The sequence below is a fragment of the Oreochromis aureus genome, linkage group 12 (genome assembly GCF_013358895.1).
Source record: "Oreochromis aureus strain Israel breed Guangdong linkage group 12, ZZ_aureus, whole genome shotgun sequence".
Lineage (NCBI taxonomy): Eukaryota > Metazoa > Chordata > Actinopteri > Cichliformes > Cichlidae > Oreochromis > Oreochromis aureus.
Window position 1 is genome coordinate 12,355,960 of NC_052953.1, and position 16,264 is coordinate 12,372,223.

Here is a 16,264-nt window from a genome sequence, read left to right on the forward strand (position 1 = left end):
ACATTTAAAATCTGTAATGTAAATCACTAGGTAATACTTCATATACCATATTCATATAACCCTTGGGATATAAGCTGAAAGTCATATTTTCAACAATTATGGTTTGTTTACTGCTGGGACATTTTTCTGGGTAGGTTGCATTTACCAAAAACTGTTTTTTATGGGCTATTTTTGTTCATTTGTTTTTTCCCCTTCTATACAACAGGGTTTTTTGTTTTTGTTTTTATTTCTTAGGTTTTAAGTTAAATTATGTTAGGTTAATGTAAATATGAGTGAATAATTTTGAGACATATTATTTTTCTTATTTCTTATATATATATGAATATAAACTTATATTTATAATATAATTAATATAAATAATATAATAATATATATAAATATATATTTATATTTGTTATATTTCTCTATGGCATTAAAAAAAATTATGTCGTAACGACGATAAGACGACTAGAAAGACGTTTAAAGTACTCTGGCATTACGGTTTTTGGTTTGTTTTTTTTTATTTCTCTTACAAAACAATTAATTTAAATGACAGAAAAATACAACTTTCTACACATGATTGTGATTTTTTTTTTTATTGTTTTTTTGTGTGTTTTGTTTGTTTGTTTTTGTAAAAAAAAAAAAAAAAGGTAAATTAATTGGTCGTAAATCCTAATGGTGGTACAAGTTATTTACAGCGATTGCCATGGCAACGGCAGCAGCCGCAAGGCATGATGGGTTGAAATAAAATGCAAGCAGAAATACCAGCAAGATAGGCCCAAGTCAGCCAATGATGGCGCTTTGTGCATTAATATCAGCCAATCGGAACACGTCGAGCCAGCAGTCTCTTACCGCTACACACCCACATTACTTTTGTGTCAACCACTTCGCGGGAGTTGTCACTTCAGGAGCGGTCGTCTCTTTAAAACTAGACAAACAGTATACGAGAGACTAGTAGGTAAATCAAGCAATTCGCATGCAGAAATTTGTTTTTAATTAATTCTCTTGCAAATGAAGCCGTGATGTTTGCGTGTAAGGTTAACTGATGTTTGTTCCTTTTTTCTTCTTTTTCGGGATGAATGATCAGCTAGTTATGGTGCTTTAGCTAATTAACGCATCATCATCGTTTGTGCATGTGGCCATGTGTGTGCTAGGAAACCACTCTTCTGTTGACACCTTACTTCAGATTAAGTACTATTTTTGACAAACGTTACGTTTTAACGGGAGCTGTGGATGTATTATTTTGATAACTTATGCCCCGAAGCGGATAGCGAGAGGCGTCCGTTCTCGCTGCTTTCTAACGTAGGGCAGTTGAAGCAATGTGGTTTAATTTGTGCAGTCTGATTTCACAGGCTTGTGGCTGAAATCTCGGAAAATGTGAGACTATATAATCGCAATGTTCTGCGTATCCATAGAAACTACGCAGAGCGCGCGTCCAGCGAGCCTGCAGCTGATTGAAGTTATGCAACACTTGTAGAAAAAGCTAGTTCAAATATTATGTATCAGGTATTATGTAATACCGGCGTCGTCTCTAAAATAGGCGTTTTTCCCCTTCTTATTCTGTCGCTACAATCTTAAAGCAGTTGAAAGGGAGTCAGACGATGATGAGGACTCTTAGGATGCTCAGGCTCTTCAGTCAGCGGTATTGTGTGCGTGCCAGTGTGCCTGTGAGGATGATGAATTCACCGCTGTGTTTTGGTTTCCCAGGGCAACCATGTCTGACAGAAAGGCAGTGATCAAAAATGCCGACATGTCGGAGGACATGCAGCAGGACGCCGTGGAGTGTGCCACTCAGGCCCTGGAGAAGTACAACATCGAGAAAGACATCGCTGCATATATTAAAAAGGTAAAGCTAAACAGAAAACATTTTTAAAAAGCACAAACTAGGCTGTACTTAAGCATGCAGGCAAAATCTAGAAGAGTGAGGCTATTTTTGCACCCATCCTGTGCATCATTGCAAGTTACACACCCTGCCTGGTATTTGCAATTGTTTCCTCTCTTCCTGAGGAAACCTGTTCCTCTCCAACTGTCTGTCCTTCAGAAGCCTCATGCCCACATTCTTTAGCTCTGTGGTGTAGGGAAAGAAACCAATATCATGAGGAATTTGGGTTCAGTGATTTCTTGCAGCTCTTTCTGTATATGTTTATATCTGACCAGATATTTTACCTTGAATGGGTGGAAAATGTGACTTAGCCTACTGTGACAGCTAAGTTTAGATGACTGTACATTTCATACATATCTCCGTACAATTTTCCAATTTTTCCATACATATTCTGTACATTGTTACCTGTATATACAAACTTCAGTTGCTTATGTTCATAGGACATCCTTGTGTCTTCCTTTTATAATTTATTTTCCCTTGCTGTAAGAGCTCTGTAACACTGAAATTTCTCATCTGTGGGATAACAAAGGTTTATTCTATTCTATTCTATTTCTCCAGATTCAGTGCTTTCAGTTACCCCTGCCCAATGATAGAGGGAAAAAATTAAATTTCTTAATATTTTTGAAAATAATCTGAAAATATGGTTCATGATATGGTCAGGTAATTTTCACTACAATCTAATGAGTGCAAGAAATCTTCACCTGTTTAAAAAAACAAAAAAAAACATACTTTTGGCCATCATCTTGTCTTATATAGGATTTGCAGGAAGTGTCTGCACCACTTAACATTTGTGCACTTTAAAAAAAAAAAAAAAATTTTTTTTCTTCCACCCAGGAGTTCGACAAGAAGTATAACCCAACCTGGCACTGCATTGTTGGGAGGAACTTTGGCAGCTACGTGACTCATGAGACGAAGCATTTCATTTACTTCTACTTGGGTCAGGTGGCCATTCTGCTGTTTAAGTCTGGCTGAGAGAGGAGGGGAAAGCGTTTTCCCGACACCAGCTGACCATATACAATACGGACTGACTCCACAAAAGGCACTTATCATTCCTTGGCAAGGGGCCGCTGCCTTTTTCTGTGCTGCTTTCTACTTTGTTGTTTTTGAAGATTTAAAACAAAAAAACAAACTAAAAACTAAAACGTGGCCATGTTAAAGAGATGAAACACTTGTATTTATTTTTGTCTTGTTACATTAGACATGTCATTTTTTTAATTAAAGTGTAGCTGTTAAGCTGTTTGGGTCCAATGCCTGCTGTGGTCATTTCACTCCATTTCCGCTTTCAGATTGGAAGCCACATCTATAACCCCTGCCATCAACAAGATGATCATGACTTGTGCAACTCCCGGTCTCTTTCCAGGATGGTGTAATGGGGTTACATTTGTACAGGATAAGCGTTTTCCAATCTGTGCTTCCTCAGGTCTTGACGTGACAAAGCGTCTTTTAGTTCATTAAATCCATTAGAAAGAAATGCAGGATTAAGTGGTGTGGTACAAAAAGTCTGACATATCTGAAATCTCTGGGCTTGTCCTGCTAGACTTCAGTGCAGAATTTGTTAGCATTGATCACAATAACAGAGACTAGAACACAAACTGCGCTACAGTGGTTTGAATTGCATCTAACTGACAGACATTGAATTTGGACATGTAAATGATGAGTCACAGAATTCAACAGGGATCTGTTCCAATGCATTATCCTTGGATAATACTGGTAAACATTGCATACAGATCCATTACTATTCAGGTGCCACCTAGCTTTAATCATAAAGCCAGATGTTACAAATCAACTGAAGTACATGTTTTTAGGGTTTTATTCTATATTGACACAAAAGTGAGGCTAATGTACTCAGTCCTTAAGTCTTAGAAACATGTCTATATTTACTCTAAATGACATTATCTTGGCCGCCTTGACCGCACCCAGGACTTTGATCATTATGTCCTCAAATGTGCATATGTAGGATTGCTTTTTAACATTTGTCCAATATTAATAAAAGGGTGGAAACATCCTGTCTCAGGTAGGTTCTCATCGAGACTATAAAGACGGCACATTTCTCCCATGCTGGCTTCTCTTCATTGGCACCCCATCAAATTTAGAATCAAATTTGAATTCCTTCTTACATACAAGGTCTTGAATAATCAACCCCCATGCTTAGCTTAAAGACCTCCTAATAACTTATTATCCTAACAATAGTTCATCCCAACAGATGACTCCTGCCTTACTTGTATTTTTAAAAGTAGAATGGGACCCTTTAGCTGTCAGGTCCCTCTGCTGTGGAAGCAGCTCAGAGTTTGGAATTAGAAAGACACCATCTTTACTTTTTAGTTTAGGCTTAAAATTTACCTTCTTCATAAAGCTCTTAGTTTGGCTGAATCAGTTGACCCTGAATCCTCCCTTTTCATTGACCTCTTTGGCCTTCCACTCACCTGGTAGCTCACAGGTGTCAAACTCCAGGCCTCGAGGGCCGGTGTCCTGCAGGTTTTAAATGTGTCCTTGATCCAACATAGCTGATTTAAACGGCTAAATCGCCTCCTCAACATGTCTCGAAGTTCTTCAGAGGCCTGGTAATGAACTAATCATTTGATTCAGGTGTTCTGACCCAGAGTGAGATCTAAAACCTGCAAGACACCGGCCGTTGAGACCTGGAGTTTGACACCCCTGTTGCTTCAAATTCTGGTGAATTGCGGTTAAAGATTTTCTCCTGGTCGAGAGAGCGACCAGGAGAAGATTGAAGTAGGGGTGTATCATACAAAAAAAGAGGTGGTGAATAGTTTGGAGAACATTACGGGCAAGACTGAAATGCCAGGAGGGAGAGAATATATTGTTAAATTGATGCTAACCATGAGACCATGGAGGATGAAAAGAGGACACGCAAAACACACACACACACAAAAAAAACAAAACAATAGGCGATATGGAGAGATGATCCACTGTAGTGACCCCTTAAGAGTACAGCTAGAACACTTCTCTCCACATCCATATCATCTTGATCTCACCTTATGGCCAATTAACATTAGTCGTCCATAAGCTGAACTCACTCCTAATCCTATTCATCAACCCTATCCCCTGGCTTCAGTGTTTGTGTCAGTCTCCAAACCACAAACATAGCTGGCCTCAAGCTCCTTGGTAAACATTCATTTTTATTGTTGCTACTACGTTTTTAAATCACACCACTTCTGATACTTCTCCACCCTTTATTGCTTTGGATAGTTGACCCATGTAGATGAACATGTATATTACAATGTGCTACTGAATTGGCCATTATTAAGGACCATATGCAAAGAATTTAAGTAAAAACCAGAGGAGACATGGCATGAGGCGGTCACTGTTTATTTCAACACATTTAGAAAACCAGCTTGTGTGGGTAGACGCCATTAGACAGGAAGAAGGAAGAGCGCAGGTACCCTTGCAGCTGAGGTACTTTCTTGATGAGGGGCAACAGCTGAGAATCAACGGCTTTCTGGTCCTCCTTCCTCTGCTCTGTCAGCTGGAATTTCTGTACGTGAAGAAAACCAACGAGTCAGACGTCTTTAATCCAAAAGCTCATTTCAGTACAGTAAAAATTCATTTTAACAGAATATATACATTACCTCTTTTTCTGTATCAAAGATTTCTCCCTCCTGGTGACGGGGCCTCCTCAGCTTCTTCTTCTTGAAGTAGGCATCGTTGACGGTTTTGGGGATCTTCATACCAGAGATGTCAATTTTGGTGTTTGTGGCAATCACAAACTTCTGGTGGGCCCTGCGCAGGGGGACTCTGTTCAGGGCAAGAGGGCCTGTGCAAAGGAAAAAGATTACAACAGTTTAAAAGATATTCAACATCTTTCTTGTAATTTATTAAAGGTTCTACTGCGATGTGCATAACTGAAGTAATGACAGTATTTAAAGAATAACAAAACCCATCCTTACCGGTGACGAGCAGGAGACCACTGGAGAGCTGCTTCAGGAAGACCACACGCTGAAATAAAAAGTGTAACTTGAGCATTAAAGAATTAAGAATTAACATTACTGCATCCATTGCTCCATATATCCTGTGTCACCATGAATAAGACCGTTTTAACATTTTAACTAAGGTAGTGGGTAGACCAGTTTAATAAGCCCAGTAGGCTTTAATGGCAAGTTATTAAGACTGGAGAAAAGAAATCTATTTGACGTGCTCTCCTAATTTTAATGAAGGGCCTCTCTGCCTCTCAGTTCCACAGCTGAAGTATTATTTAGGTCAGCCGCAGTTTGAAGTGTGTGGGAACGCTCGCTTCCATAACTCGCCCATGCAGCATTCAAGAGTAGGAGGGACAATGTCTGTGGTAGTGAGGGTGTGATTATGGTGATGTACCCAGTGTGTTTGATAAACAACCTTCAGCAGGTTTATTTTCAGGGAAAATTTATCTGATACGATGCGTTTTGCATCTATTCACTTTTTTAAAAAAAAATTTAAAGTTCTATCATAATTCATGGCAGAAAATAATGTGCAACAGATCATTAGCAAACTATGCTGAAATATGCCTCAGCTCGGGTTCTTTTGGCAAAGTCCATTAACTGTGGACTGAGTGCATCACTGGCGTGTTCATGCAGTGATGCAGTTCACGTTCAATGTAGTTTATATTTAACATCAACTGCCTGCTGACCTATAAAACTGTAAATCATCATTAATATTACTATGACAATTCTTCTATATTGACCTAAACTATGAATTAGACTTTTGGTGATGCAAACAAAACATGACCAACACCAAAGCTCTCACTGCTATGGATCCTTCATACGGCATGAAGGCAGTTTTCAACTGTGGAGGATTTGTTTTTGCTCTTCTAGAGTAACAAAGCCAACAGATTTACATGATATCACATTTTTCATGGCTCAGAATGGGCCTTAGAGGGAACCACAAATAGGTACTAATCTAACTTCCAGTGATATTTCTGTCCATTTGAAAAACAAAAGTGTCCATTATGGTTCAGTATACGAGACCCACATTAACAAAACTCATGACTATGCCCTTTGGTGTTGACTAAATCCTCTATGGGTGCCAGTTTTTGTTTTTGATTACATAATACCTAAATAAATAAATAAAACACCTTGTGATTCTAGCAAGTTTAACTTATGGCAAGCAGAGCTGATTTGGTCCTAAAGCAAGATCCTTGCTCTTATGACACCCAGAGTGGACTTTCCATTAAAGAAAAACCAGGTGACATGAAAACAACTGAATATTCATCTGTAATGTGACATCATCAACTGATGCTACAGCCTGAAAAGGTCAGCCTGTGCAAAGCTGAAAGTGCTCCTGCTAATTGATGAGACTGACTCATTATTGAGGCATATGGCAGAAACTGTTGTCACCTTTCCACGGTGGCGTCCAGTGAGCAGAATGAGGACAGTTCCTGGTGTGATGGAGGCACGCAGGTTCCTCTTGTGCTGGGAGAAAGGCTTGATCCCATGGCTCTTCAGTTTACGGGCCACGTCCTCTGTGGGGTAGTAGCGGGGCTGTCGGAGTAGAAAATAAAACTTCAGATTCGTGTTGTATGTTGTTGTCAATATATAAACTTTATGGACAAATGTTTGCCTCAAAAAAACCACAACATGACCACAAGGCAATAAACGTCACGCACGATTAAAAACACTGTATGCGTTAACTGTGTCTGTGTTTGAACAGACAGAATTCCAAATTTTACCTACCTACATAAAACAAATCTTAATAGCAAGGACAAGTGTATATGCATTACTCACCATCTTGCGCAGTTTGACAACACGAGTGCCTCCATTCTTGTCTCCTCCAACGGTTTTGACGACAGTGGCCTTGGGTCTAGTCTTAATCTTCTTTTCCACCTGAAGGAGAACAAATTACCATCAAAACAAGTGGCAAAGAAAAAGTGGCATGCCTTTGACCATTATTAAACGATTTGTGTGGTGTCAAAGGTCTGCCCTTACCTTGGTCTCAGTGGTCTTGGTCTTCCTCTTGTACATGGCCCTACGAGCATACATAGCGGACCGGGAGTAGCGACCGATGCCCCGGGCCAGAACCGGGTTCCGGCTCCCGTGCTTCTTCTTCTTGGCAGCTTTGTCTCCCTCTGCCATCTGACACAAAGCAAAAAGAAGGTAGATGTTTGTTAGTGTCTCAGATGAGCAATGATTTATGATACCACAGTGATGTTATGGGAATATGTTCCTAGGTCTATTGCACTAACAACAGCAGAACAGCAATGTATTAAGACCTTAAACTCTAAGCTGTTGTGCTGCTAGCATTTCTGCACAAACTATTAATAAGCACCAGTAAACACTGGGAAACTATAAAATACTATGAAACTGATTTGGCTGGTTACTACCAAAGAGCCATCATAAATGCAGAAGCATGACAAGTAACGCTGGCTAGCCGTTAGCAACTTAATACAACTTTCTGGGCTAACCAGCCGTTTCTCGTCTTCATTTTCAAGAAGACAAAATTGATTTCTTAACATTTCCAGGTTTTAATGAAATACCCAAACATCGACAGCGAATTAGTGGAATGAATAAAACCGAGGACTGAAGAAAGACGACACGTTTCTACCACCAGCCTTGCTAACGTTACAGGCTGTACGGAGGCTAGCCGGCGGCCTAAACCCGCACATCTAAACATATCTAAAGTAACACGAAGAATAAATCATGGCAATAATGATGTCTACCGTATAGTCTAAACATAATGAATCGTCTCATGATAGTTGGAGAGAATATTTTTTATTCTCTAACACGGATGAAAGCAGATTTCTTTCCCACAGTAACACGAAGGCAAGGCTGTCTTACCTTTGCTATGAAAAAAAGACCGACATCCGGGCATGTGACGTATATAAGGACGCTGGGCAATGGCGTTGACGTAATTACGTTGTTTACATGATGTGATGGTACTTGTAGTCCACATAATGATTTTTTGTTGCTATAGCCCCATTTCCACAAATACCTCGGATCGACTCGGCACGGTTCGCCACGGTTTTCAGGGTTTTCCATTAGGTCATAGCACCTGGTACCAGGTATTTTTTAGTACCTGTTCTGCCAAAGTTCCAAGCCATCCGAGCGGGTGATAAATTGTGACATTGTCAGACTGCATGCCACTGATTGGCTGGGTCACAGGCGTTACTCAATGATTAATAAGATCGTTTCGTTCACGAATATCAACACCGCCATTTTTGAAATCCAGCAACGAGGGAAATAGCTACAAAAAACCAATCCCGTGTTCCCCGAGTCTGACGAAAAGACACAGAGCAGCAGGTATATTCTTGACTGGACGTCCACCTTTGTTGTAGCATTCATCTCGCATATTAATTACGTCTGGAGACCATGCACATTTCGAGGTACTACACTGTAATGGAAAATCATTTGATCCAAGTCTAGTGGCGAGTCGGCCCAAATAGGTTCTAATGGAAAAGGAGCTTATGTAGCATAGGCGAGTTTAAACCCTTCTCCATCAGAGCACCACAAAAAAATAACTATATTAAAACTAGTTATAATTGCATATTTTAATATTCTTTTCTGACTCTGTATTCAAATGTTATATTTTCCTAACTTGTCTGCTGGCAACAGTACAGGACAGACATAAACCTGAAGACAGGTTTTATGTCCAGTATTGTTGATGTCATGATGTTACAGTGTGCTTACAGAGGCATTGCTACTTCAACAGTGTGGCTTGTCATTAATATCCTTATAAGACTGCACCAGAAAGAAGAGTGTCACCAGAGTCACCTGCAGTGGACTCCACTCCGAATCAGTTGGTCCCTCTCCGCTGCCTGCCGCAGACACCTCGAGACCTGCCGCGGATTCCATGCCTCCACCTGCCGCGGACACCAGCATGGAATCCCCCTGCCAATCCTCCAAAGGGTGCCAGCCACCAACCAATCCACACTGCAGCAGAAAACCTGCCAATCCACCCCGCCGCCGGCCGCCTGCTAATTGCCACAATCCAAGCCACTTGAAAGGTCCCGCCTTCGCCCCGTCGTTGGCCTCTGGTCCTGTCGTCCATGGGTCTTCTCTGTAATGGTCGACCCCTAGACCCGCTGTGCCTTCTTTGTTGGGTTCCAGATCACAGTTGTGTCTGCCGGTGGACTCGTGACCAACCTCCTGAACAGTTGTCTCTTCCAACACTCTTGTGGTCAGTGGTGTTTGGTCTACCATTAATTTTCTTCTTTTTCACCTGAAGCAGAACAAATTATCATCAAACCAAGTGGCGAAGAAAAAGTGGCATGTCTTTGATCAATATTAAGTCATTTGTGTGGTAACACAGGTCTGCCCTCATCTTGGTCTCAACTATTGTAACCTGCGAGTATTAAGACCGCAAACCCTAAGCTGTACTGCTGCTAGCCTTTCTGAACGAATTATTAATAAGCACCAGTAAATACTAAGAAACTATAAAATACTATGAAACTGATTTGGCTGGTTGCTACCAAAGAGCCATCACAAATGCAGAAGCATGAACACTGTTGCCAACTCCTCAATAAGGAAAATTGCTATTGGCTGTCCTAAAAATCCCTAGAAGTTGCTAAATGATGTCATCGCCTAATTTGCATAATTGGTCATGCTTATGTAATTGTAACGAACACTGTAGGCCAGAGAAATAACATTGTGGAAGAGACATAAAGTGAGTAAAAAAACACACTAAACGCATTTAGAATATATTTAAACTACAAATTAAATTTCTTTTAGCATTTTTTTTTTTTTTTTATGTCACAATTCCAACCCTCCTCCTTTAACTGGGCTTGGGACCTGCAAAAGTGACCCGAAATAGGCACTCTGGCGGAGTTACTTTTAGTGTGTGTGTTTGTGTTTTTAAGTAGTTTTAAACCTTGTGTTCCACAAAAAGTAACTGTAAAAGAAGAACTGACAGCGTTTCAGTTAGGGCGGGAGCAGCGGCTTCGCCCATGCGCTATTGCAGTTTGGACGCGTAGGCATACTTGCCAACCTTGATACCTCAGAATTAGGGAGAAATTCAAAAGGGCTGTTGTGTGGGGGGTATACATATACATATATATACAACAAACTTGAATTTTAAAATGTTTATTTATCGGATAAAATAAGTTAAATGTCACCGTTGTTATTGTCCGGCCGGAAACAGCGGGGGTGTCCAAATTCAGAGCCTTGTCCAATCAGGGGACGCTCTCTGTTGAGGAGAAAAGCATGAATTTGTTTGTATACGGATTATCCATTGTTTAAATGTCCCAGGCAGTCGAAAAGAAGGCAGAGCTGTTGAGAAATGCTAGGAGCTAACTGGGTGCTAACCGTGTCATTCAAATACATTAACTGTCGCAATGTTGGCAAAGAGAGGAAGTGACGTAAGATTTGCACATGCGTGGTACCGATTGTGTTTCCGGGTAGCAACAGTGCCCACGGCAGCACCCACTGCTTGTTGAGAGTAAGAGCGATGCATGCTTTCATGTCAAAAAGTCATCATAAGTCTCCAATAACACCAGCAAAAGTCGCCAGATTTGTTGCTAGTCGCTCTTTAGAAAAAAAAGTCGCTAAGGGGGTCTGAAAACTCGCTAAAGTTGACAACCCTGACCATGACAAGTATCGCTAGCTAGCCATTAGCAACTTAATACAACTTTCCCGGCCAACCAGACATTTCTCCTCTTCATTTTCATTAAGACGAAATTAATTTCTTAAAATTTCCATGGTTTAATGAAGTACCCAAACACTGACAGCGAATTAAAAAAGTAAATAACAAAGAGGACTGAAGGAATACAACACGTTTCTACCACCAGCCTAGCTAACGTTACAGGCTGTACGGAGGCTAGCTGGCGGCCTAAACCTGCACATCTAAACATATCTACAGTAACATGACGAATAAATCGTGGCAATAATGATGTTTACCGTATAGCCTAAACATAAAGAATCGTCTCATGATAGTTGGAGAGAATATTTTTTATTCTCTAACACGGATGAAAGCAGATTGTTTTCCTACAGTAACACGAAGGCACGGCTGTCTTACCTTTGCTATGAAAAAAAGACCGACATCCGGGCATGTGACGTATATAAGGACGCTGGCCAAGGGTGTTGCCCAACGTCGTTACGTTAAGTTTACGTTAAGGTGTGATGGTACTTGTAGTCCAAATAATGATTTTCTGTTGCTATAGCCCCTTTTCTATAAATACCTCCTCGGATCAACTCGGTTCGGTTTGCCTCAGTTTTCAGGGTTTTCCATTTGGTCAGAGTACCTGGTACCAGATACTTTTTTAGTACCTCCTCGGCCACAGTTCCAAGCAATCTGAGAAGGTCCTAAATTGTGATACTCATGAGTGTATTCATGAGAGCATTTTGTTCATGAATATCAACACCGCCATTTCTGAAACCCGGCAAAGGGGGAAATGGCTACGAAAAACAATGCCGTGTTCCCCGATTCTGACGAAAAGGCACAGACAGAGCAACAAGTATATTCTTGCCTCGACGTCCACCTTTGTTGTCGCGTTCATGTTGCATGTTAATTGCATTGTGGGATGCTCAGATGCCACACCGCCCTCTGCTTCTTGGACCAAGCCTGTTGGTCTCTCTCTGCCGCATGCTACAGACTACATGCCAGTACTTGCCATGGACTCCACGCCGCTGCCTGCCACGACACCAGAGTGGATTCCACCTGCCAAGGGTCTCCCGAGGGTCTCCATCTCAATTGCTGCCAGCCACCAATGAATCCACGCCTCAGCAGGCCACCTGCCAATCACCGCAAGCCACCAACCAAGCCACCTGAAGGGTTCTGACGTTTCCGGTGCTGTCACCCATTGGTCTTCGCTGTAATGGTTGACCCCTAGACCTGCTTTGCCTGCTTCGTCGTCTTCCAGATCACCATCGTGTCCACTGCTGGCCACGCGACTGGCCTCCCGAACTGTTGTCTCCTCCAACAGTCTTGATGACATTAGCCTTCGGTCTAGCCTTACTCTTATTCTCCACTTGGAGCAAAACAAATTATCATCTAAAAAAGTGGCAAAGAAAAAGTGGCATGTGTTTGATCCATATTAAAAAAATTGTATGGCACCACAGGTCTGCCTCTTGGTCTTAGCGGTCTTGATCTTCTTCTTATATATAGCCCTGCGAGCAGACCAGCAGTAGCGACCGATGCCCCGGGCCAGAACCGGGTTCTGGCTCCCTCGCTTCTTCTTCTTGGCAGCTTGGTCTCCCTCTGCCATCTGACACAAAGTAAAAAGAAGGTAGATGTTTGTTAGAGTCTCAGATGAGAAATGGTTTATTGTACCACAGTGATGTTATGGCATTACGTTCCTAGGTTTATTATTCTTCTAACACTGGTTTTTAGCAGCAGGACTCCAGCACCAACTACAGCAGAATAGCAGTGTTTCAAGATCTCAAACTCTAAGCTGTAGTGCTGCTAGTCTTTCTGAACAAACTATTAATAAGCACCAGTAAATTCCAAGAAACTATAACATACTATGATCTAGCATTTTCTAGTTTATGGAGTTTGTTACTTAATATTTAAAACTTTCTGTTCTTTCAAGTTTCATGATAATTTTTAAGTCTTTTATTAAGTATGTTTGAATTAGTCTTCAGTTCCTTGTGATTTTTAAGTTTCTCTCTCTCAGTGTCTCGTCTCCTCCTGTGGTTAGTCAGTCTTATTTTCACGTTTGTTTGTTTTTTTCATCTCAATGATTGGTGGTCCTTTTGTGTCTGTTTAGTGTCAGTCACGTCCCCATGTCTGTTTCTCGCCTGGCCCCAGTGTCAAGCCAGTGTGTCTTAGTCTACATCTCAGTTTGTTTCCTGTTTTATTTTAACAGTGTCTCGTCCTGTGTTCTGCATGTTCAGTTTTGCTTCCCCTGTCTTATTACAGGGAGTGCAGAATTATTAGGCAAGTTGTATTTTTGAGGAATAATTTTATTATTGAACAACAACCATGTTCTCAATGAACCCAAAAAACCCATTAATATCAAAGCTGAATGTTTTTGGAAGTAGTTTTTAGTTTTAGCTATTTTAGGGGGATATCTGTGTGTGCAGGTGACTATTACTGTGCATAATTATTAGGCAACTTAACAAAAAACAAATATATACCCATTTCAATTATTTATTTTTACCAGTGAAACCAATATAACATCTCCACATTCACAAATATACATTTCTGACATTCAAAACAAAACAAAAACAAATCAGCGACCAATATAGCCACCTTTCTTTGCAAGGACACTCAAAAGCCTGCCATCCATGGATTCTGTCAGTGTTTTGATCTGTTCACCATCAACATTGCGTGCAGCAGCAACCACAGCCTCCCAGACACTGTTCAGAGAGGTGTACTGTTTTCCCTCCTTGTAAATCTCACATTTGATGATGGACCACAGGTTCTCAATGGGGTTCAGATCAGGTGAACAAGGAGGCCATGTCATTAGTTTTTCTTCTTTTATACCCTTTCTTGCCAGCCACGCTGTGGAGTACTTGGACGTGTGTGATGGAGCATTGTCCTGCATGAAAATCATGTTTTCTTGAAGGATGCAGACTTCTTCCTGTACCACTGCTTGAAGAAGGTGTCTTCCAGAAACTGGCAGTAGGACTGGGAGTTGAGCTTGACTCCATCCTCAACCCGAAAAAGGCCCCACAAGCTCATCTTTGATGATACCAGCCCAAACCAGTACTCCACCTCCACCTTGCTGGCGTCTGAGTCCGGACTGGAGCTCTCTGCCCTTTACCAATCCAGCCACGGGCCCATCCATCTGGCCCATCAAGACTCACTCTCATTTCATCAGTCCATAAAACCTTAGAAAATCAGTCTTGAGATATTTCTTGGCCCAGTCTTGACGTTTCAGCTTGTGTGTCTTGTTCAGTGGTGGTCGTCTTTCAGCCTTTCTTACCTTGGCCATGTCTCTGAGTATTGCACACCTTGTGCTTTTGGGCACTCCAGTGATGTTGCAGCTCTGAAATATGGCCAAACTGGTGGCAAGTGGCATCTTGGCAGCTGCACACTTGACTTTTCTCAGTTCATGGGCAGTTATTTTGCGCCTTGGTTTTTCCACACGCTTCTTGCGACCCTGTTGACTATTTTGAATGAAACGCTTGATTGTTTGATGATCACGCTTCAGAAGCTTTGCAATTTTAACACTGCTGCATCCCTCTGCAAGATATCTCACTATTTTTGACTTTTCTGAGCCTGTCAAGTCCTTCTTTTGACCCATTTTGCCAAAGGAAAGGAAGTTGCCTAATAATTATGCACACCCGATATAGGGTGTTGATGTCATTAGACCACACCCCTTCTCATTACAGAGATGCACATCATCTAATATGCTTAATTGGTAGTGGGCTTTCGAGCCTATACAGCTTGGAGTAAGACAACATGCATGAAGAGGATGATGTGGACAAAATACTCATTTGCCTAATAATTCTGCACTCCCTGTATGTCTGATTTGTTCCTCCTGTGTTCCCACCTGTCACCCATCCTTTCGTTATCCTGTGTGTATTTAAGTCCTCAATCTCCCTCTGCTCATTGCTAATTTTTGTATCATTGCAATAAAGCTGCCTCTTTTGGTTTATTTCTCCCGCCTCTGAGTCCTGTGTTTGGATCCTACCCTTGCCTGCCGCATAGCCTACTATGACAATAAGGAAGTAATGCCGTGGCACAAATCCATGATGCAGATTTAAAACACACTTTAACTCAAATATAGCAAAAGTTCAAACTGTTCTGATAAAGCGGGGACATTGCTGTGACTTATAAAGCGTCCGCTTAATTTGATTTTTTCTCTAAATAGGGTCCAAAACATGCTGTTGTAGCCAGTGATGGGAATAACGGTGTTACTAACGGCGTTACTTTTTCAGTAACGATTAATCTAACTAATTACTATTTCTATCGTTACAACGCCGTTACCGTTACTAACAAGAAAATGCGGTGCAGTCGCAACCGTCAACAAACAGACGGTTGAAGCTGTGTTCAGCTTACCGCACGTAAGTAATCTGGGCGCTACAGCTTTAAGCAGCTGCGCGCGCTCCCGCGGATGGCAATCATGATCACTTTTTGGCGCAACACCTGGAGCTAGGGGGCAAAACAATCGCATGAGTGCTGCTGTTTGACTGAGGAAGAATAAAGTAGTCGTGGTAAGCCAATCACACGACCACTTTAAGATGACAAAGCAACAAGGTGATAGTTTTTAAAAATTGTGCTAATAGGCCACGTAAAACCAGAGTCATGATAATCAATATATACGCGTGTTTTTTTCCTGAATAGTTTCGTCATGTTTACTGTCCCTCTAGGACAGCGCTAGCAAGCACTCTCTGCTTATGACCAAAAAATAAAATAACAAAACAAAGAGAGCGCGAGTTTTGAGATGTGAGAGATTTGTGACGTTTAGCATGTTTAGAGTGTGTAGTTAATGTGTTGTCTTGTGTAGTTAGTGTGTAGTGTTGTGGATAGTTTTGTGCTGTGTGTCAGAACAATGAGGCGACTGCTGTCTCCAGGTAAAAAACAGGATGAGTGATA

At 41.3% G+C, this 16,264-nt stretch overlaps 2 protein-coding genes across 3 annotated transcripts; one reads left to right on the forward strand and one right to left on the reverse strand.

Annotated features, from left to right (window-relative positions):
* The first annotated feature begins 785 nt into the window (after positions 1-785).
* Positions 786-3,109, forward strand: dynll1 (dynein, light chain, LC8-type 1). 2 transcript variants are annotated; one of them, XM_031727991.2, is made up of 3 exons: positions 786-937; positions 1,687-1,825; positions 2,696-3,109. In XM_031727991.2, exons 2-3 carry the CDS (start codon positions 1,694-1,696, stop codon positions 2,831-2,833), a joined length of 270 nt encoding a protein of 89 aa, XP_031583851.1. In that variant the 5' UTR covers positions 786-937; positions 1,687-1,693; the 3' UTR covers positions 2,834-3,109. The 2 variants fall into 2 exon arrangements, with proteins under 2 accessions (XP_031583851.1, XP_031583852.1); XM_031727992.2 differs by having other exon boundaries at positions 797-933.
* Positions 3,110-5,171: 2,062 nt separating this feature from the next.
* On the reverse strand, positions 5,172-7,940 carry rpl6 (ribosomal protein L6). Its single transcript, XM_031727990.2, has 6 exons — positions 7,777-7,940; positions 7,576-7,674; positions 7,189-7,332; positions 5,767-5,815; positions 5,449-5,633; positions 5,172-5,354 (listed from the first exon to the last, which is right to left on the reverse strand). Exons 1-6 carry the CDS (start codon positions 7,921-7,923, stop codon positions 5,202-5,204), a joined length of 777 nt encoding a protein of 258 aa, XP_031583850.1. The 5' UTR covers positions 7,924-7,940; the 3' UTR covers positions 5,172-5,201.
* Positions 7,941-16,264: the final 8,324 nt, after the last annotated feature.

Bases quoted from the DNA above. Each gene is read 5' to 3' on its own strand.
- dynll1 (XM_031727991.2), top strand. From the start codon at position 1,694: ATGTCTGACAGAAAGGCAGTGATCAAAAATGCCGACATGTCGGAGGAC. The intron at 1,826-2,695 runs GTAAAGCTAAAC...TCTTCCACCCAG, and splicing joins TCGCTGCATATATTAAAAAG to GAGTTCGACAAGAAGTATAA.
- rpl6 (XM_031727990.2), bottom strand. From the start codon at position 7,923: ATGGCAGAGGGAGACAAAGCTGCCAAGAAGAAGAAGCACGGGAGCCGG. The intron at 7,675-7,776 runs GTAAGGGCAGAC...GTTCTCCTTCAG, and splicing joins CCAAGACCACTGAGACCAAG to GTGGAAAAGAAGATTAAGAC. The intron at 5,816-7,188 runs GTGACAACAGTT...TTTTTATTTCAG, and splicing joins CTGGACGCCACCGTGGAAAG to CGTGTGGTCTTCCTGAAGCA.